This window comes from Pogona vitticeps, chromosome 2, assembly GCF_051106095.1.
Source record: "Pogona vitticeps strain Pit_001003342236 chromosome 2, PviZW2.1, whole genome shotgun sequence".
Lineage (NCBI taxonomy): Eukaryota > Metazoa > Chordata > Lepidosauria > Squamata > Agamidae > Pogona > Pogona vitticeps.
The window spans coordinates 68,050,525-68,072,711 of NC_135784.1; the positions used below are offsets into that span (position 1 = coordinate 68,050,525).

General features: G+C 40.9%; 2 protein-coding genes across 3 annotated transcripts; both read left to right on the plus strand.

The window, feature by feature from the left end:
- Window positions 1-854: 854 nt before the first annotated feature.
- Window positions 855-8,026, plus strand: SELENOK (selenoprotein K). 2 transcript variants are annotated; one of them, XM_078385339.1, is made up of 5 exons: window positions 855-991; window positions 3,344-3,434; window positions 4,895-4,972; window positions 5,958-6,047; window positions 7,722-8,026. In XM_078385339.1, exons 1-5 carry the CDS (start codon window positions 973-975, stop codon window positions 7,723-7,725), a joined length of 282 nt encoding a protein of 93 aa, XP_078241465.1. In that variant the 5' UTR covers window positions 855-972; the 3' UTR covers window positions 7,726-8,026. The 2 variants fall into 2 exon arrangements, with proteins under 2 accessions (XP_078241465.1, XP_020659637.2); XM_020803978.3 differs by lacking the exon at window positions 7,722-8,026 and having other exon boundaries at window positions 5,958-6,125.
- Window positions 8,027-9,714: 1,688 nt separating this feature from the next.
- Window positions 9,715-21,815, plus strand: ACTR8 (actin related protein 8). Its single transcript, XM_072989640.2, has 13 exons — window positions 9,715-9,997; window positions 10,767-10,937; window positions 12,129-12,239; window positions 13,099-13,203; window positions 13,752-13,925; window positions 14,611-14,704; window positions 16,127-16,259; window positions 16,588-16,741; window positions 17,750-17,845; window positions 18,302-18,442; window positions 19,652-19,916; window positions 20,669-20,832; window positions 21,571-21,815. The coding sequence occupies exons 1-13, from the start codon at window positions 9,866-9,868 to the stop codon at window positions 21,712-21,714; spliced, it is 1,884 nt and encodes a 627-aa protein (XP_072845741.2). The 5' UTR covers window positions 9,715-9,865; the 3' UTR covers window positions 21,715-21,815.
- The last annotated feature ends 372 nt before the right edge of the window (window positions 21,816-22,187 follow it).

The window sequence follows — 22,187 nt, forward strand, 5'->3', positions numbered from 1 at the left end:
GTCTGCATGCAAGTCAAAGGCACACTCATGGGACTTCCATACCCAACGGTGCCGAAGATTAGGAGGTCTGAGGGAAGGTCTCGAGGTCACAATTTATGCTGATTTACTTTAGCTGTAATCATAAAGATATGAGGGATTTCAAAGCAGCTTCCGTCCCACCTCTGCCCTGCAATATTATGAATTTCCAGCAAGCTGCATTGCAGGGCTGGGGTAGACACCTCCTAAATCAGCCACAGCGACCTCTCTTCCTGCGAAAGATAGCAGCAGCGAGTGAGTTGCTTCAGCATTAGCACGGCTCATTTTTAATGTTTTTGGAAAGACTTATCTGCAGGAAAGGCCAAATTTAGAACCTGAACACTGGTTCTGCTTATGTTTTTTCTCTTCAAAGTGGGCATGCTGCTGCCCAAACAGGAAAAGGGTGTGGAGGAAAATACTGTATTTATTGTTTTCTATACACGCAGCTCATGCTTCCTTTCTCAGGAAGAGCGGTGGGGTGGGAGGGGGAAGATGTCTAAATCAGACAAAAACAAAAGAAAAAATAAAGACAAAAACGTTGTAGCACCTTAAAGATTATCTGCTATTCCCCCGCCCCCAAAGCCCAAAAATACAGCAGTTAAACTTTAAGGTGCCACATCGCTTCTGTCTTCTTTATTTTTCCTTTTGTCTGGCATGTTAGCACAGGTGAACACGGCTTCTCCCAACGTTCCCTGATGGGAGGCTCTTCTCCTTTTTCTTATCTCTATGGTCCGGAGGCCCGTTGAGCTTCCGAACTAGTCGGGGGGGGAGGGACAAGAGGGGGCGGGACCCGGACGGGAAAAGGGAAGTAGTGACGCAACAGCCCACCCCGGGTGGGTAGAGCCTATCAGGCTTCCCCAGCTCCCACTTCCTCTGTGAAGGGGGCGGAGCAAGAGAGGGCGGCGGAGGGATCTGGATCCGGCTTGTCACGGCGCTCGCTGGGGCCGAGGCGGCGAAATGGTGTACATTTCGAATGGTGAGAGGAGGGGGACGAGGACTTGGGGGCGCGGTGGGTCGGGGAGGCTTTGACACAGCGCTGCTCTCCTCCTCCTCCTTCTGCCTCAGGGTGGTGGCAGTGGGCAGTGGTCGCCATGACCAGCGTCGCCACCAAAAGACTGCCCCGTCCGGTCCGGATAATGGCAACCGTCGTGACTCCCACCTTCCTTTCTGAGCTGGCTCAGGCAGGGGGGGGGGGTTGTGTCTCTGTCGTCAAGGGAACCGAAGGGTGGGGGGGCTTCGGTTCCCCGCTGCTCCCCCCCCCCCAGGAGAAGGGCCCGCCTTGGGTGCGGTGGCCTTGGGCAGGCTTGCCACAGCTCCCGGGGCGTCCCTCAGAAGGCCGGGCGTGGGAAGGCGCTTCTGAGTGTTCCCTACCTAGAACAGGGTGGCCCCCAAATCCGAACTGACTCGGCGGAACGTGGCTGTTGTTATTGTGGTGGGGCCGGTGTCCCGACAGCATCTGTAAACGTGGAGCGAAAAGGCGGAGGAGGGCGCTGGGTTTGTGTGGGGCGGGCTTTAGGGTGGATCAGGGGTAACTCTGGAAAGGCCTGGGTGAATCGCTTGCCCTGGAAAGCCCGCCTTTAACGAAACGAAAAGGGCGAGAAGGGTAAGTAACCCAGAACCGAATCTTTCCGAGGCAGCCCTTTTGAGGCAGCTGTCCGGAGAGACGCTGAGAGTGCCTCGCTGCGTGGCGTACGATTGGCTTCCTATGGGAGGGAAGGAGGGGACGAGCCGTTTGGAAACCCCTGGCCTTGCCGATGCAGGGCTTGCATCATGTTATGATGTCAAGTCAACGTAGTTTTCAGGGGGTTTGCAGTTGTACAGTTTTCTTCAATCGGTCATCCTGAGCTTTGAGAACACATGCATAGGATAAAGCTACATTTCTAGCCACAAGTATTCAGTTACTCCTTTGGTTTATCTGGTGTATGTTAACTCTGAAAGCCATGATTGCATCATGCAGGATAGGTGCATTTATTCTCTGTACATTTTGAATGGTGAAGTAAGTTACCATTAGTGCCCACCCCTGTGCTCCTGCTACTGATCTGCTTAAAAAGTTTTTTTGGATGATGTTTGGTTAGCAATAGAAAAGCTAGAAATCAAATACTGTGTGCAGGTGACTTACACTGTCAGGTACTTCTGTTGATTTCTCTAAAGTAGCTGAATCAGTTTAAAGCAGCAAAAAGTACTGTACAGTACAGTGGCACAAAGCTGCAGTCATCCAAATGTTTTATTTGGGATCGAGTATTCAGCTCTGAATAACTTCTGATAAACATATTTTACACCAAGTTGTACAGAAGCTTCTCAAGAAAAAATTGTCAGCAATTGGGTGCACTGAATCTGTGCATCTGATACCCCAAATACCGTGTTTTCCCGAAAATAAGATGGGGTCTTATATTAATTTTTGCTCCAAAAACACATTAGGGCTTATTTTCAGGGGATGTTTTATTTTACAGTTCTGCTATCTTCTTCTGGTTCGTGCACAACGGTGGAGGGCGGGGTTTCACTTAACTGGGGCTTGTTTTTGGAGTAGGGTTTATATTACTAGCATCCTGAAAAATCATACTAGGGTTTATTTTCAGGTTAGGTCTTATTTTCAGGGAAGCGGTAAATGTGGGGGTCAATGTATAACATTATACTGGCAGTAATCCAAATAAGCCATTGGGCTCAGTGCTGAAAGCAGAGCAGCTGGAAGCAAAACCAGCAATATTAGGAAAATGTGTTTTAATGAGTTCTCATTTGGGGTATATTGGAATGGCAACTTGAAGTAAATTTCTAAATAACCTAGAATTGGAATATCTTACTCATATCTTGTAGTTTACAACAATTCAGGTGAATAAAGTCAGGGAGAATGTTACTTCTAATTGTAAATGTTAAGGAAGTGCAACAGTTATTGAAGTGTGTTTCCTAGCCTGGAGCTCAAGTGCTACAAGGCTATGCCAGGTACCAAAGACAGCTTTGGCATTTTTTAAACAGCAACTCCTTGTGCCGTATCGCAAACCACATTTGATGCTGAGTCCTCCAGTTGCATCATGACACTGGGGTCCTCCTAGACAAAGTCAAAACCTCAGGCACCCAAGCTTCTGTTTGTGCCTAAAATAGTTACTTGGATGCTGACAGCTTGTATTCAGTACAATTTATTCTTACTTATCCTGATGTGCCTTGTTTCCAGTGATGTTTTAATTCTGTTTTCTTGTTCAACAATGGGAAATTATATGCACCATATTTTAACTAGTAAAATGTCTATATTTGAACATTACTATTTCATCATTCATATAACTGTGTATTTCCTGCTTTGAAGTGATGTTCATGATTTTTTTCCTGTATGTGATAGGACAAGTGTTGGATAGCCGGAGCCGGGCTCCTTGGAGTTTGTCATCGATAACTGACTTTTTTTGGGGAATAGCAGACTTCATAGTTATGTTGTAAGTAGAGCCGTTGGTCTAATTAAAATGTTGATTTTTATGGTTTGCTCCAAGGTCCACCTGAGGCTCATCTAGCCCTGCAGGATAAATACATAGGGAGATGAACCAACAACCAATTAACCATATTGACAAAATTCCTTTGGGGTTTTATAGATCCAGCTCTTGAAACTCATTTTGAGAAACAACATGCATTTGAAGCAACATTTGAATTTGTTGACATTCACAAGCTGATTGTTTCAAGCTTCTGCAAATCCAGAAAATGAAATTACACTATTTAATAAAACTGATCAAAAAGTAAAAACATTTTGTAGAGGTGTCTGAGATATCTGCAAAAGGAAATCAAATAGGAAAATGAGTGTTCCATCCAATAACATATCACAGTATATGTAGTAACATCTATATGTAAAGAAAACCAAACTAGATATATTTGGTTAAATACATGGAACTTGCATTCTGCATAGACTTGATGAAATAGTTTCAGGATAGAACATTTGATTTAACAATCTTCAGTAATATTTTAAGCTGTTGGGTCATGAGTTAATCTTAGGCATCAATACTAAGGATATTAAAATGAGTTTCCCAATTCCATAAGCAGGACTTATATCTGAATTCTCCACTGAATATCTGAATTCTGCATGGGAGCATCCTGAAAATATTTTGAAAATTCTTTGTCATATAAGCCCTAATCCTATTGAGACTTTATGAAAGCATAATGCAAGTAGTGCAACATTTGGAACTGAATTGCCTCTAGTTAAAAAAGCTGTGAAGATGTTGGTCAGAATCCTCTTTGTTGAGGTGTAATACAATATCACAGCATTGTAAATGTGCTTGGTATTTTGCCCTTGGGAGAAAGACTAAGCAAGTCAGTTACACACTTGGTTGTGTTTCCTGTTTCAATCAACAGTGTAATGTGTGGGTAGCAGTCTGCCTTGGATCAATTTCAGTTACCGTGGGCGTAATGCTGTATTATGGCCATGTAGCTACTCAAGAGAGTTTTAGCTGTTATCTGTTCAATACCAAGTCACATGACACAGTACACAACAAATAATGCTTTCTTAATGTGAGCCAATTTTCTTGCAAAGATTGCAGTGTTTACAGTAAGCTTACAGGCATAACTAACAAAATTCTGGCCATGTAATTTAAAATAAGAGTGGTTTTGAATTTGAATAGTTTCTCTTCATTTTCAGTTGACACAAAAGTTGGGTAATTTTTAAAAATCTGTAATTCAGAAGTAAAGACATCAGATGTTTTGCAGAAGCACTACAGTATCATCATAATGTACTATTTTTGAACTATGCCAGAGCATAGTTCAAAATACAATGGCACATAATAAAATACATTGTTAATACATTGGCACAAGATTTCTGAATTTTTTGTAATATTTTAACAGTGGTGAAAGCCTTGTGGCATGGGAGGCTGGCACTGAATGTAACAAAAATCTTGTCTCCTTTTTATTTTAGTTTTCAAAGCATTATTCACCCAGATTTGAGGAGAGGCTACTCATCTTCCTCCTCTTCAAGATATGACGATGGAAGAGGGTATAGCATTTTCACTTTATTCTAGATGGTACACGTTGTGAGAAATCCTGCAGCTCAGCTGAAAGTTATACTATTGTATATGTACTTATAAATAAGTTGTGTTTCTGTGTATTTGTAAATAAGTTGTGGTATATGAAATTGAAGGCATTTAAATTGAGTTCACATCAAGACCCAAAGCATAGTTTTTATACATTGGTGGAGAGCAGTAGCAAGACCTGAGCTTTCAATTGAACCTTCACTATCTGTTTAGACCTGGTTATGGAAATATCTGTAGAAATATGTCCTAGAACTAGTCTTATCTGCCTATTCCACAGCAGACAGATCTCAGGAGTGAGGTCTATGTGTGCAAGCCTTGCTTCATGGTGGAATTTCTCTATGTATTTTGGAATGGCTTACTGTTGGATTCTGCCAAATGCAACACCTACCTGCAGGGACCATCCGTGAACTACCCAATGTTTACTCCAGAGTTGTTTGAATCCTCAAGATGCCGCTGAATAACTGAAAATGCTTTTGCTTCAGGTTTAACTGGCTAGAGTTCTCTTCCACTGTATTGTAAAGTGACTCTAAATATTTATCATCTTTAAATATGTTCTGAAAAACTCTCTTCTAATATATTGTTCCTAATATTATCATTTTCAGTTTTAAATCAAGGCTGTTTTCTGTTAATGGAATTCTAGAAACCTCTAGCTCTGAGATTAGCTAAGGGATTGGAGTTAAAGGGATATTGGACTCTTTCTTCTTGGAAAATATATCTGAAATAATTTTTACCTGACATCTATTTGTATTTTACTAATGGGAACAAAGAATTAATTTTTTTTTTTTTGGTGTTATAAAACATTTTAAAAGAATTCATTATGTTGTTCACTGACTAGGCAAGTTGAATTAGAAAAATAGGAAGAATTTACTGTGGGTTTTGTCTGATTATGAAGCACATATGAAGAAAAGATTTATTGGGGGTCTTTTATCTCTACTTTATTCCTTTTAGACCTCCAGGATTTCCTCGTCGCAGAATGGGTCGAATAAATCACTTTGGTGGTCCAAGTCCCCCACCAATGGCAGGAGGTGGATGAGGAAGGTAACGTGCCATTGTGTGAACTTTAGACATACAGTACTACTAAAATTCCAAGTTTAGTTTGGCTGAAGACTTATCCATTGAGTTTAGTTGCTACCAAAAATAGAACAAAAGGTTAAATAGTTATAGGCCAGGTGAGAGGGGTTTCATCTAATGCTTGCATTTATTCAGGAAACAAAAGTGTACACTATATAAAATAAGCTTATATTACTGAAAAGATACCAGAATTGAAATACAGGTAGAGTATTCCCATTTTTTAATAATTGTGTTAATCAAGATGTGTAGTACCCCAGGCTATTGAAGGTTAAGCTTTGATAGAATAGACTGAGAGATAAGAAGCCACATGTTGTGGATGTTTGTATTCTTAGTGGGGGATTTTTAGTGGGTGGGGAGTGTTTGGGGATTTTTGTGTGTGTGCATGCAAGTCTGGTCTCTGAGTGTCTGTGTGAATTTCGTTGTATGGGTATACTATGTATATGCTTACAAAGACTATAAACATTTGATTGTAAAATGCATCATAAAGATAACACTTAAAAATAATACGCAATTGGAGATAGCTGAGTTCTTCTCTTCAAGGTGGCAGTCAGTCTTGTGTGTTTCTAGCATTCCTTATTCCATTTTGACTCTTCCCTGCTTTCCCAAGTCTTTCCTCATTTTAGTGCTATAAGTTTTATTTTATGCTTCTGAGAACATCCAAAACCTCATGGCCAGAACAGTAACAATCACTCACAGCTATGGCTTCTGGCATATTAAATGTCAGTCACTTTGGCTTTCAATTGGTAGAAAAGACTAATATTGAAACACACTAAAAACTGCTAAAAATCTTGTAAAATATATCATAGTGGCATATATATCAGTATCTGATCTGTAAACTGGTGTCGGTTTTTCGGGCTATTTGGCCGTGTCCTGAAGGTTGTTCTTCCTAACGTTTCGCCATTCTCTGTGGCCGGCATCTTCAGAGGACAGCACTCTGTGCTCTGGTGTAGTTGGCTTAGGAATGCAGTATTTATGGTATGTAAACTCTGAGGATTTTGAGAATGAATCTAAGGGCAGACCTCATAGCCACCACATCTAGCATAACTTTTAAAGCTTTTTCTCCTGAAATTTACCGTACTACTTTTCATATTACTTAACCTGAAGAAAGGTTGTAGAAAACCCATTGAAGATGTTGCCCAGCCCTGGGAATCTGGATTCCTCCCTCTGGTTACAGAAGTGGTGGGATTCCAACTTTTCAGAGAAGCATAGGTAACATGAAGTATACTTTGGGTTGTATATGTATATCTACTTTAAATGTTTTTCTTAATGATGTAAGCCACCTGGGGTCCTTTTTAAAGGAGAAAGGTGTGGTAAAAATATTTTAAATAAATAAAAAATATGTATATTTAGTAACATTTATTGAAAAGAAATGCCAAAACTGATATTTTACTGTAAGGGTACTTCATTCGTTACTTAGAAGCCTGAGTTTTCTTTACCTCTGCCAGAAGGTAGCAGTGGTAATACTTCATATTGCAAACTGCTTTAGAAAAAAGACGAGTCTCAAAAGTAGGGATTGTCAGAAGGGAGGGAAAAACATATTTAATGATCATTTTATTTATTGGAACAAATTATTTGGACTGTAGACACTCAAAGCAATCATGATGCAAGCCAAACATCTAATTAATGTTTTCTCCCCCTCAGGTAAATGCCTGCTTAAAAGGCAGGCAACTGGACATACACATTTGCAAGACTGAAAAACTGAGGAATGGACTGATTGGAGTTGAGGGTTGTGAATGTGTTGTCTAAATGTATATTCACTGCTCTGTGGATTAGCAGATCAATGAAGTTGTGCTGGGAATTCCTTTTTCTAGGATCCAGTGTAACTGAAATGCAGTTCTATTAAATCTATTGCACTTGTTTACTGTCTGTTTTAAGCTTTTTTGTATAGCTTGTGAATATTTTGTTGTAGCTGTAAAATTATAAAATATGTATATGACTTTGCAAAATACAGACTTCAAATCTTTTTATTTAAAAAAGGAAAGTATTTTACAGGTTGAGAAATCATGGACACAAAGACATAAATACAATTACTTTGACATCCATAAATTAGGGAACGAATTGATGCAAAACAGAGTACAGATGTAATAATTGTTCTTTCTCATATCTTACTAGTGTCAGTTAATGATACTCTGTGTTTTGTAGCCCCGCAAGTAATAACGATTTAACCTAATTGATTCAAGCTGCTTTCACAGCAGTAGAGTTTTGACACTATATCCCCTGGATAAGAAACTTCAGCATTTTATAGAATTCCTTCCACAAGATACAGTAGTTTCTATATTTGTCACAAAAAAAGCCACTACATCTTACGGGACCATAAAAGTTAATAGGTTGTTAAATAAATCCAATTCCACATTATCAACTGCATCAAGTGTTGTGCTTTGCCCTCCCCCCATGAAAACAGACATAAAACTAAAATACACATGTACTTTTGTTGAGAAATTGTATTCATTCATGGTACACTGTTGTTCCAATTATCAAATTCTAAGCTGCTCTTCCAGGATGGAAGCAATGGGATAATATCAACCTTGTAAAATTTCCCTTTTCCCTTTCAACCTAGCTAGAATTCTCGGAGGGACAGAGGACACCTTTTTTTTTTTCTAACTTCAGTATATTGTTCTGAACTATGCAAAATATTTGGAGATACCTTAGGCTTGAATGGGCAATTAAAAGGCCTGTTCCTCCTGGAGAAGAGAACTGTTAGAAATTTGTAGATCCAGAGCAACACAGCTGCACACTTTGGGAATTTGATGGCCAACGAAGAACTGCACCAGTGGCTGCTAGACATTGTAAACAACACTAAGACAGAAGAACCTGTGGTTGCAAGTCTTTTATATTGATGCAACAAGGAGTTCCGTGGCACCTTTCAAACCACTTGATCTGATTTATTATAATACGGGTTTTGCAGACATACAGTCTACTTCTTCAAATGGGGAGTATAACTGGGGTGAGTGGGTTACAGATGTATATTAAACACATCTGAAGGAGAAAAACCAGCTTCATGTATTTGAGGAAGTGGTCCATGTTTCTCTCGCTTTTATAAATCTTAGGCTAAAAAGCCCCACATAACTTGAGTGTTCTGCTGCATCTACCCAACAGGGCTGTTCCGTGCTGTCATGTTGGAAATGACTTATAGCGATAGTCTGTCAATCCATTACACCACACTAGGTATCCAACAGGGCTATATCCCTCTGAGAATTCTGTGTGTATAGAGAAATAAAATTGATTTTTTTAAAAAATATATATATATGGTCAAGTTGCTTCTGCCTTAATTGCTCAGTGGCTTAGATACCGGGTTGTGGAACCAGAAGTTGGTACAGTACTGTAGTTCGATTCCCCACTGTTTCTCCTGAACTTGATGATCCCTAGGTGACCCATATAGCTCTGCAGTTCTAAGATGGTAGTTGTGATGATGATTAAGGCAACTCTACGGATAAACTCCAAAAGGCCCTGTCAGTAACAGATGGAGTTATTACTCTGTTACTCAGTCAAGCCCAGCGCACCATTAAAAGTACTGTACACTTTCCTCCAGCTTTCCCTCCGCCGGGGCAAATCATCCTCTTTCGCCCTCGGGAGCGCCCGGCGGCCGCCAAAGAAAAGCCGTAGCGAAAGGCGCGGCCAAGCAGGCAGGAGGCGGGCGCCGCGTTTGTCCCGGCCTTTTCGGGGAGGAGGAGCCGCCGACCGACCGCCCCGGCCCGCTTTCCACCTCCACCTCAGTACTTCGGAAGCCTCTCCCTCGGGGCCTGAATGAGCCGCCGAGCGGCGGCGGGGCGCAGAGGCGGGCGGCCATGACTCAAGCGGAGAAGGGGGAGGCGGCGGCGGCAGAGAATGGCAAGGACAAAGAGCGCGACAAGGAGAAGGAGCAGCGGGGCACCAAGCGGCCCATCGTCCCCGCCGCCGTGCCGGAGCCCCTCCAGGAGGTGGGTGAGAGCCGCCCCGCGGTGGCCGCAGAAGGCCGGGCGGAGCGGCGAGGCAGGGCTTCCTTGCGCTCCAGCCGCCTGCCCCCGAGGCCCCCGTCGCGGAGACGACGCCTGGGAGGGCTCCCGTCGCCCCTCAGGGTGGCGCAGCGTTGGGCCGCCGCGCGGTTGCCCTAAGGGCTCGGTCGGCTGAATCGGGGAGGCAGAGGGTGAGGCTTTGCCCCGGTTTCCCTGCTCAGGTCAGGTGTGCCGGCGGCACAACCCCTGTGGGAAAAGGACCAGGGGCACCCTTAGGGGCGGGCTGCCTTCCGGTTATTTAGTTACTGTACTTCTGACTCATGGTCGCCCTGTGAAATAGTGATTCCTAAAAGGGCTTGACATTAACAGCTCAAGTCTTGCAAACCTGAGGGGCTTCCTTTATTAAGCTAATCCATCTCATGTTAGGTGTCCCTCTTTTCCAACCTGATTCAACTTTTCCTAACATTATTGTCTTCTCCAGTGAGTCGTGTCTTCAAGGAGAGCGCTAGAAACATTGCATATTTCTCTACTGGTTCACTTCTGGTTTTGTGAAATAAGTTTTTGCCCCTTGTGTTACTAAAATGCTAGGATTTTTTGTTTGTTTTTTGTATTTAGCTCATGGTAACTGGAGGCAAAATTGTTGTACTTTAATTCCTAATACTGTATTGCAAGAGGAGGTAGGTTTTCAAAGCAAAGTGAAGGCTCTTTGATTATACTTCCGTAGATTAGATTGTTTGATTTCGTTTGATTTTAGCAAATACAGAGCAACTTCATTGTTGTGATACACCCTGGCTCAATGACATTAAGGCTTGGAAGAGCTACGGACACACTTCCCGTGAGCATTCCTCATATTATTGCAAGAAGACACAAACAGCAAGGACAACCTACCTACAAAGACAGCTGGCTTCTAAGAGAAGGCCTGAATGTAAGTTTTCTCCATTTATGTATTATATTGAATCAAGAGTTGCTCATAAGAAGCGTATTGGTTTGTTTTTCCTGGAATTCTAAATGTGCCTAGCCATATGGATATCTGTCATGTATTATGTTTGGATTGCACAACATCTCCTGGTCACTATAGTCGCATGTGTTCGGGCCAAATTCCCCAGATCTCAATCCAAATGAGTATCTATGGGATGTGCTGGAACACCAAATCCAGTCCATGGAGGCCCCACTTTGCAGCTTGCAGGACTTAAAGGATCTACTGCTAATGTCTTGGGGACATGTTGAGAGGTCTTCTGGAGTCCATGCCTTGATGCTTCAGAACTGTTTTGGCAGCACAAGGGGGACCCTTATGGTTTAAATATTATAGCTGACCAATGTATGGCTGGTCATGTACTCATTAAAGCCATTTGAAGTGTCACAGCTAGGCAACAGGTACAGTGGTGCCCCGCATAGCGAGGTTAATCCGTTCTGGATTAACCCTCGCTATGCGAAATCGTCGCTAAACGGGGTAAGGGAAATGTATTGGAACGCATTAAACTTTGTTTAATGCGTTCCAATACCTTTGTTACTTACCCGTTCAGCGAGGATTCCAGGTGCCGGCAGCCATTTTCGCGCCTTCGCTAAGCGAGGGCAGGGCGCGAAAACGGCTGCTGGCAGCCATTTCCGGGCTTCCGGCGGCCATTTTGGAACCACCGATCAGCTGTTCGGCGGCTCCAAAATGGCCGCCGCAATACCCGATCTTCGCAATGCGGGTTTTCCCCATTGCGACGATCGGAGGAGTTTCCATATAGCGATCCCGAAAAAGGGATCGCTATACGGAAACATCGCTATACGGTGCACTCGTTAAGCGAGGCACCACTGTATTTGTGAGTAATTTAAAATGTGTGTATGTGTGTATATTTGAAGGAATGGACATTTTATCTCCTGAGATATTATCTGCAGTCTTATGTCCAAGACATTTATTATCTCATGGATACCTAGAAATAATATTTAAAGGTAATAAGAAAAGCCACTTATAAGAGTTCATAGCTCTTTATACAATTTCATTTTGCTTTTTTTTGCAGAGTACGTATACTAATATATTTTCTCTATGTATATTTTACTGAATTAGCACTGTGTACTTGAAATAGATGGTTTTGTGTTAGAGGAAAGCTAATGTTGGTTTGCTTTTTAGAAACCTGAAAGTACTGAACAAAGACAAAATGGTCTTAAAATGGTTGACCAAGCGATATGGTCCAAAAAGATGTCAAATGGTGCAAGACGTATTCCCGTCTCTCCTGATCAGGTATCCCATCTATATCTTGTGATTCATAGAAATTGAGTTTTAATTAATAGAAGCAGGCTAGTGGCACATTAAAGATGAGTGAATGGACAGAGTGATCCTAAAGGGAAGGTTATAGAGAATCCATGGCAAAGAAATTCATTATTTTCCTACTTCCACTGGATTTGTGCCAGCCAGACTGGAAGCAGACGGTTTTCCATTTTCCCTTCCATCAGTTTCAGTGACTACATGAATGACTGTCAAGGGAAAAAGACATTCCTTTTGAACCTACTAATGCACGGGGAAGAAGCAGTGATGTAGAGCAGGAACGGTGTCCAGAATCCTACTGGATAATTACTTACTTTTTAAACTTCTACATTAGAGGGACTCAAATGATTTAACAACACAAATACTGAAACAATTACAAACATAATGGATGAAACAAAAGCCAGTTAAACACGCTAGTTATTGAATGGTGGTAGACGAAAACCATGCGGTTTCCATGAATCTATTTGTGTACAGCTAAATCACCAGTAGGTTTCTGGCTGACACCTGATTTGTATCTGGTTATTTTCCCGCCTATGTTCAAATTTGGTCTGAGTGAGTCATGCAGAGACATCATGATGAGATATGATAATGTCAGAATATGTGTAGGTAAACAAGCCCTTGATTTTATGCTGTTCAGTTTCTTAATAGACCCTGCTGTTTTTGGTGTGATAAACTTAATATAACACTAGAAACATTTACTCGTATTTAGCTGTGCATAAATTGGAACAGTACATAAGGTAAAGAAATGCATAAAGTAGAAAAGACTTTGATAGGATTGTTTTTCAAACATGCCAGTATGTTACCTTTTGTTTGTTTGTTTGACTTTGTATTTCAGGCCCGGTCTTATAATAGACAGATGAGACCTGCTATCTTAGACCACAGCTCCGGGACAAAATGGACAAACACTGCCCACCATCCAGAATACGTCATAGGAGAAGAGGTAGGAATGAAACTTTTCCTTTTCCTCCCATATCTCACTTTGACTTAACGCTTGTACAAACTTACGCATTTTGAAAGAAGTGTACTTGGACTGTATGTTGTGCATAAAGCAGTCAGCCACATTTCTTTATTTGTCTAGGAAGTTTTTTGCCATCTCACATCTAGACTACTTGTTTGAGCAGACAAGGCCTGATATATAGGAGAGAGAGAATGAAATAGTCCTCCTGTAGTTCCCGTTAGCCAATGGCCTTTCATAGGATGGAAAACCCTATTATAGAGTGTAGGAAAATTCTGCATGTTCATGATTCCTTGAAGGAATTTATTTTATTTATTTCTTGACACTTGCAGTCTCCCCAATAACTTTTTTTAAATGTTGCATAGGTAAATTTAAAATACAAAATAATTTTAAAAGCTCTTGGGAATGAAACTGCCCATAATAAAACAGCAGCAGGGGGTAAAACTAAACTTTACATAGTGAATCCAAAGTAAAAGCAGCAGGAAAATGTAAACAAGTGTCATGATGATGTGATATTTAAGTATTCTTTCTAGGCACTGTATGTCAACCCTTTGGACTGTTACAATATTCATTGGCCTATTCGACGAGGACAGTTGAACCTTCACCCAGGACCTGGTGGCTCTCTGACTGCAGTCCTAGCTGATCTTGAAGTTATATGGTCATACGCAATACAGAAGTATTTAGAAATACCTCTGAAGGACTTGAAGGTGAGTTGTCAGTAGAATATGATGGTGATCGAGTCTTTGGTTCTACAACAGAGTTTGACCACTGACATCATTTGTTGTGAGCTAGCACTTTCTTCCATAAATGTCCACTGTCCCCAGGTCATCTACTGCCCTTTACAGCATTTAAAATAAATATGAAGAGTGTGGCACAGACTGAATCTCATAAAATGAGAATTGAGTTTAACAAACATGTTCTTTATTAGCTGAAAGAGGAAGGTATTGCAAGGTCAGAAGCTAGCAAAGAAGAGATGTTAGCGCTTTAAATGAGAAATGGCCTAAGTATGACTAAAATTTTTAGGTGTTGGGATATTGGATGCTCTGAAAATTAAAAAAGAAAGCAGTTCAGGTGCTGTAGGGCATAAATGAATGAGTTCATTGAACTCCACTTTGATATTTGGAAGGTGTACAAGAGCATTCACAGTAGAAGCAGAATGTGGAGTGAGAGGAATGGAGCAAATTAAGGGTTTTGTCCTTACTACATTTATTCGATGGAGTGCTAGAACACTGAGGAGAAAATGTAGTCTAACAAAGCTGAAAACTAACTATGTTACATTTGCTTGTGCCCAGAACCGAAGTATTTAAAATAAAAACATTGGTATTAATTCTTCACCCATGATTCATTTTCCTGAGTAATTCAGTTTGCTCATTTCCCTCTTCTCTTTTTCAGTATTACAGGTGCATTTTACTAATTCCAGACATCTATAATAAGCAACACGTGAAGGAAATAGTAAATATGATCCTGATGAAGATGGGCTTCTCAGGTAATAAAACTGACTGTGTTCACCCTCATTTGTGGACATGGATTTTAATTTTTTTTAAAGTGACTCTTGTTGACCTTGCAGCCACTTGTGTATTAAGTAGATGATAAATCAGTCTATGCCAAAGACTGAGCTGTTATGGAATGAATACTGTGGAGCATGTATAATGGCCAAGGAAAGAGCTGCACTATTTACATTATTTTATGGCCTTACTTTTGAGTCAGTCCTTTCTTGCCCCCAGCCTTCTTATGTACTTATGTACATTATAACATACACACATGCATGTGTGTACATTATAATAACTTCACAGGTGTTCTCTAGTTTCAGACAAAGGTTACGTTCAGGCTTGTTAATTAGGGATATGGATTGTTTATTCTCAATGTAACACTACTGAGGCCCAGAGACTTTTAAGTGAAGTAACTCCAGCGGCCTCTTAATAACTGCTACACACGGCTGCTGAAGGAAGCAAGTGTTTCTTCTCTTATTCTTCATTGCAGTTGACTGCTGGCTTGCAATCTCCTATATGTGATCAGTTGAGGTCCATCCATTTTGCATGGGGAAACAGTACTGTGAATTGAAGTATGTAGATAAGGGAGTTTTTTGGCCTAATAGTAACAATGTACAGTATGCTAGGTCTTTGCAAATTTCTGCTGCTTCTGTTTTGGCTTTCTTTGTAGACACCAAATCAAATGGCCAGTTATTCCCAATTATTCTGTGTTAATATGGCTGCGGTATTTATCTTGAGATATAGGACGTTGCATAGAAATGGACTCAATAATAATAGTAATCCATTTTATTATTATCTGAAGGCCACTAACCCACCCACCCCCGATTGCTACATATGTTCACATACAGCTGTGTGGCATTTCACAATGGGAGACCATTTCCTGTATGGTTCAGTTTTTGTACAAAAGTGATATGTTGCTTCATACGTACGGTACATGGAGAAAAATGTGAGATATAGTTACAGTGGGCAATCAAGGCTAATAAATCTTTTGGTTAGCTATTGAATTCCGAAACACTTCAAGATTAAGTATAGAAGTTGTAATTTTAAACTTAATGTCATGCCACCAGTGGACTTACTTACAAATGCTTCGTCGTCTAGTCGTTTAGTCGTGTCCGACTCTTCGTGACCCCATGGACCAGAGCACGCCAAGCCCTCCTATCTTCCACTGCCTCCCGTAGTTGTGTCAAATTCATCTTGGTTGCTTCGATGACACTGTCCAACCATCTCATCCTCAAATGCTTAGGCAGCCATAAACATATTTTTTCTCCTTTTCTACAAAATGCTTACTATTAAACTCATATTCAGTGTTTTATAAGGGAGGAACCATTGTAAGAAATATTTTACACATGAAAAATGGGTCTGGACAAATTAGCGGCATCTCAGTACGTACAGTAACCTTCCTGCCATTTTGTTTTCAGGAATAGTGGTACATCAGGAGTCTGTTTGTGCTACGTTTGGAAGTGGCCTAAGTAGTGCTTGTGTTGTTGATGTGGGAGACCAGAAGACAAGCGTCTGCTGTGTTGAAGATGGTGTCTCGCATCGTAACACCAGGTAGCTATCATAAAGCGGGAAACAGTATTTTAGCGTTCCCCAATGAGAAGGGGAGTCATTCTGTGCCAAAAGGTGATATGCTAGGCAGACCTTCTTAACAGAACTCAACACTACTTTCTTGAACACATCCTGCAACCTTGCGTTTGTGATTCAAGAGATCAGAGCATGCAGTGAAGTGCTTGCGCACTGATCTCACAAGACTCAGTACTGGGTCAAGGATATGATGAGAGCAGGAATAGATGATGTCATTTATTTCTAAATTCTTTAAACTTTATGTTTCAACACCAAAGAGAAGTGTTTCTGTACCGGCTTCTTAATTTTGTCATAGGTTACGCCTTGCCTATGGAGGTTCTGATGTAGCAAGGTGTTTCTATTGGCTTATGCAGCGCGCTGGATTTCCTTACAGAGACTGCCAGCTGGCTAAAAAGACAGATTGTCTTCTCCTCCAGCACTTAAAAGAAACATTTTGCCATTTAGATCAGGTAAAGTAACCAGCACCACTCCTTTTGCTACACATTTGCCACTTGCTCACTCTGTTTTAACCAAGATAACTTGGACCTTTTTAGGTGTGCAATAAATGATAATAAATTAGGTTTATAAGTCCAGAAGTTACCAGAAGTAGAGAGAGATGGAACGCAAATATGTTTTCCCTTGCGCCCAGAAGTATGCAGAAAATTGTAATGAGGGCAACTCAAAGGGACACAAGCTAGTCATTAGGAATACAGTGGTGTGGTAGATGCCATGTAGAATATTGTTCTAAAGCCAGGGGTTTTCTAAATTACAGTGGTGCCTCGCAGAATGAGTGCACCGTTTAACGAAGAATCCGCAAACCAATGCGGATTTCCCCATCGCTAATGCAAGGGCATCCTCGCATTGTGATGGGGGAACAGCTGTTCGGCGGTTCCAAAATGGCCGCCGGACACCCAAAATGGCCACCGGAACACTAAAAATGGCCGCCGGGACACCCAAAAGGGCCACCGGGACATCCAAAATGGCCACCGGGACACCCAAAATGGCCGCCGCAACATAGGGGAACATCGGGGGCTGGTGAGTTTTGGGCTCATTTGGAACATTTAATGCGTTCCAATGGGTTTCCCCGTCCCACTTAACGATGTTTCCCCATAACGAAGGTTAATCCGGAACGGATTAACCTCGCTATGCGGGGCACCACTGTACTAGATAATGGGAAAGACTGAGATACATAGCAGTGTTCGTTCCCCCATTCTAAAGCGAACGAAGGCTATTTTTGTGAAGGATCAGTTTTTCATATAGCTGGGGTGGGATCGAGAACCAGGCTTATTTAGGGGGTTTATAAGATGGTGCATTATGAGAAAGCTACTGTATTATAAGAGGATTTGTTCATAGTTTAATTTTGAGAGATTTAGAAACTCTTTAGGCTTCAGTCCTATGTTCATGCTTACCTTTCTGAGTAGACATGCATAGGATGCACTGGTACAACTTGAATGTTCTCTTCTGTGTTTTGTTACCAGGATTTATCTGGATTAAAAGATCATGAGTTCCAAGTTCGTCATCCAGATTCTCCAGCCTTGTTATATCAGTTACGCTTAGGGGATGAAAAGTTGCAGGTAAAAGACTCTGCTGCATTTCTTCAGTGGGATACAGATACGCCAAAGTCAGCAGGAAAGGGGAAGGTGTTCGCTGGCTTTCTGCAGTCTCTGTAGTCTAGATCTAATAATCTTATTTGATAGCTATAAACTTCAAAGGATTTAGATTATTTCATAGCTAACGTAACTACATTATTACATTTCAGATATTCAAATACCAAATTATTTGTGTTGTCTTTAATATTTCAATCTGTAAAATAAATCTACTGTATCCTAGTATTGGTATGTTATAATATTAATATATATTATTTCAGTTTACATGTGCTGCTGGCAACAGTCAAATATCTTGATGCAAGATATTTATTTGAATATGCAAACTGGTTGTTTAATTGTAAAGTAAGTGCAAGCCAGCATGGAGTGGGACTATAGCAGAGACATTGGCAATAATTTGAAGTTCTTCTCGTCTCTCATGATTAGGCTCCAATGGCACTATTTTATCCAGCAACATTTGGAATTGTGGGGCAGAAAATGACATTGTTGCAGCAGCGATCGCAAGGTGATCCTGAGGACCCACATGATGAACATTATCTTTTAGCCACACAAAGTAAGCAGGAGCAGGTGTGTGGGTTGTTTTTTTTTTCTTTTGCTTTCCCATGAGATTCCTCCTTCATATAGATGTCATTAAAGTTACCTTTTCAGAGAATTATTAGAATTGTTAGGGGGATTGTACAAATGGGTCTGTTTCACATGGAGGGCTGAACTTGTCAGCTCTAATGATAAACTGGTACCACCAGAAAGTGCTTTACAGTAAGATGGTACCTTTCCCCTTCAGCCTTCTCCAGGGTAGCCTCAAGGAGTCCAAAGCTTTGCTTGCAATTAACTGTGTTTTATCTTCTAGTAGTTGAAAGATGTCAATGTCAGACCACAGTTTATTAAGCAGTGTTGTTTCAGCTCACTGTAAAATGAATCAGTTTCAATATTATTATTGTGGCATGCTAAACTGTGGCTAATCCAAAACAGAAGTATCCGTGATCTTGTGTCTGTACTAAGGAAAGATTGTGTGAACAGACAGAGGAAAACATGAATCCCAGGCTTTTCAAGACTTCTCGTTGTAACTGAATAGAGTGTGTATGTGTTTGTGCACATGCTCCCCAAAAAGGTGGGTTTCTTTAACCCTTTCAGATAATGGTTTAGTTACTTCATGACTCTACATTTGAACCTTGTTTGTGCCCCATGTAAGTCCCTTTAATTACTTGAAAGATACAGCTGTATTTAAAAGTAAATTTAAAAAGTAAAAAATGTTCATAGTATTTTTCCCCTTCTGCCCTGATCATGCAGGTATGTACAGTTTGGATGATACACAGAGTAGTTTGTACAAATGTGGCTATAGTGATATCCTCTTTTGGAAAACTCGGTTGCTTATGGTTCCTGAGCCACTGGAAATAGGAGACTCCATGCTGGGGCCTTTGTGCCTTAATAGCTATTAGTGCAGCATAGGTTTGTAGTGGGGAAAGGAAGGCCACAAACAGTGTTGTTGTGTGCTCCCCAGCCCATCAGAGATACGAATGTGTTTTTTTAATCTCAAGAGTGGTCCTCCAGAAATTGTTGGACTGCAACTCTCAGCATTCCTCGCTGTTGGCTGTCCTGGCTAAGAGCTGGTGGGAACTGGTGTCCAGCAATAGTATCTGGAAGTTTACATTCTTTCCCCACCCATGTCTTATGTGTGTGGTTGCTCAACACAGGTTTTTAAAACAAGTTGTAGTATAGGTTTTACATGTATAATACAATTTGATCTCTGAACATAATTGTTGTTTTGGGTTTTCAAAGTCGGCAAAGGCAACAGCTGATCGGAAGTCCATGTCCAAGCCTGGTGGATTTGAGGGAGATTTGCGTGGTCAGTCTGCAAGTGTTGCCGAAAACCTGTATCCCCCAGAAGTGGAGTTAGGTCCTTTTCATGGCGACTGTATTATTGGGGGAAACGAGTCCGAAGAACCACTCACAAGTCATATGTCCAGAAAAATGGCTATCTCCCAGTTTGAAGGGAAAGCTTTAGGCCTCGACAAAGCGATTCTGCACAGTATTGATTGCTGTGGTAAGAAAACTATACATCTGTTTTTTAACTCGAGTGCTTCGGTCTAGTGCAAGAAGGTTTCATCAATATGTAAACAAATGTTCTCTACAGGAGTCCCCAACCCCCGGTCCGTGCCCTTGGCAGGACTGGGCCGTGGAGACAGATCTCCCATCCACACCTGCACGCACGTACTCCCACGCATGCACGGCCCACCCACCCACATGGGTGCCCCCCCCCCCACAAGTGCACCCTGTCCCCACGAGTGCACCATGTGCACATGCGTGCCCCGTGAGTGCTCTCCACGCACGCATGCATGCTGTGCCATCCATCCATGCATGCAAGCCGCGCCCCCCACGCACAGACACCCCCCCCCAGACTAGTCCATGGTTCGGAAAAGGTTGGGGACCACTGCTCTACATTATACTTACTCATCTACTAGTTGCCAATTTGTCTTAAAATAGCCATTTGCTGATTCTGTGTGCTGTTGGCATTTTCTGATTCTCGTTCTTCTTGGTTCCATCACCACATGAATATGCAGAACATAAGCCTGTCACTTGGATATTTCATGTTTGAGGTTTATTGTAGTCTGTAAAAGCTCATGCTCAAATAAATGGGCTAATTTTAAAGGTGCCACATTTCTGGGTGGGTTTTTCCCCCCTCTTTTTTTGTTTCCAAAACAAAACTTCTATAGCGATCTTCTTAAATGATTCTAGGGTAGTTTTAAATCCATTCTTTACTGTTCATACACAGTTCTTGTGTTTGTGTTTTTCCAGCATCAGATGATACAAAAAAGAAAATGTACAGTTCAATCCTGGTAGTAGGTGGTGGTCTGATGTTTCACAAAGCCCAAGAATTTCTTCAACACAGGATTCTCAACAAAATGCCTCCTTCTTTCAGAAGAGTTGTTGAAAATGTAGAAGTTATTACAAGACCAAAGGTACTTATTTGTAGCTATGTGTATATTTCCATATAATAGAGAAATAACATTGGCTAGACATAACATTAATGAAATAAAAGACACTGATTTTTGCAGTAGAGACAAAAATGCTTTTTAATGGTAGCTAATTGTAAAATTAAGCTAAATATATTGACCAATGTTGGTATATATAGTTCATGGTGAATAGCATGTGTTAGAAACTTTGAGCAAGGAGAGTAGCTAATAGCTGATGTCATTTGTCTTTTCATGAAGTTTTAAAAGACACTGGCTGAAATCCAGTAGTAAGAGGCAACTAGAGTAAGTTTGTGTTTATTAATATTATAAAGAAGATTTTTAAAGACTACAAACAATTTGTAGTAACTTCAGACTCATTTCTAAAATGGGTATGGCATTAAAGTAAACATAAAGATGGTAGCATGCCTCCATAATGGAAGAAAAGTAAATGAATCAACATCTGATGTTAAATTTAGGTGACATATGTAGGCATGGTTAATGTTTTACTAAAGTACATAGCAGTCTAGTTCCTGCATTTGTACACTTTTTGTATGGCCTGTTCTAGCTAGTATTTAATTATTTAAGGCCTATCAGCAAGCATAACTCCTACCACCTAAGGCCAATGAGGGGGAGTTGTCTTTATTTAGAATGGGGTATAGCACACTGATGATACATTTGAGTGGTTTCAGCTGAGCTCTCAATGAAAATTGTCATTTTCTTCATGTCTATCTGTTTTAATCTTAGGACATGGATCCTCGTTTGATTGCTTGGAAAGGGGGTGCTGTTTTAGCCTGTCTGGATACAACACAAGAACTATGGATATATCAAAGAGAATGGCAACGTTTTGGTGTCCGTATGTTGCGTGAAAGAGCTGCTTTTGTATGGTGACCCAGTGAGATCTGAAATGTTATGGAATCCTGAATATAACTTTTTCCCATTCAACAAGCCAAAACTGATATCAGTTTTTAAATAAAAATAAACAAAAAGTACTGTGGTTCTATAGAAGTATTTTTAAAAAAGGCACATAATAGAAGCAGAAATTTTCTTAACTTTCCCTCAAATTGTCTGTGTTGGAGTGGTCTCAGTGAAATCCGTAGCAGGAGTCTAATTGAGCACAGGTGTGATTAAGTGCTTATCAAACTCAACTTGAAGATGGCATCACCTCTGGGGATTAGAGGAGGGCGGGGGTTGTGAGGAGGAAGAAAAAAACACAGTATGCCAGAACTTTTTTTTCCTGTGGAAACAAATTATATTTGAGTAAAACCAAAACTATTTTTTTCATGAACATTTTGATATCCATTTTTTGAACTCCTTTGGTATTTTTAAACTTAATATATGTTTTCTTTTTAAGTTACAATCCA

Coding starts and splice junctions, on each gene's coding strand:
- SELENOK (XM_020803978.3), top strand. Junction 3,435..4,894: donor GCAGACTTCATAGTTATGTT/GTAAGTAGAGCC, acceptor TTTTTATTTTAG/TTTTCAAAGCATTATTCACC. Junction 4,973..5,957: donor AGATATGACGATGGAAGAGG/GTATAGCATTTT, acceptor TATTCCTTTTAG/ACCTCCAGGATTTCCTCGTC.
- ACTR8 (XM_072989640.2), top strand. CDS start 9,866: ATGACTCAAGCGGAGAAGGGGGAGGCGGCGGCGGCAGAGAATGGCAAG. Junction 16,742..17,749: donor CATTTTGCCATTTAGATCAG/GTAAAGTAACCA, acceptor TTTTGTTACCAG/GATTTATCTGGATTAAAAGA. Junction 18,443..19,651: donor CACAAAGTAAGCAGGAGCAG/GTGTGTGGGTTG, acceptor GGGTTTTCAAAG/TCGGCAAAGGCAACAGCTGA.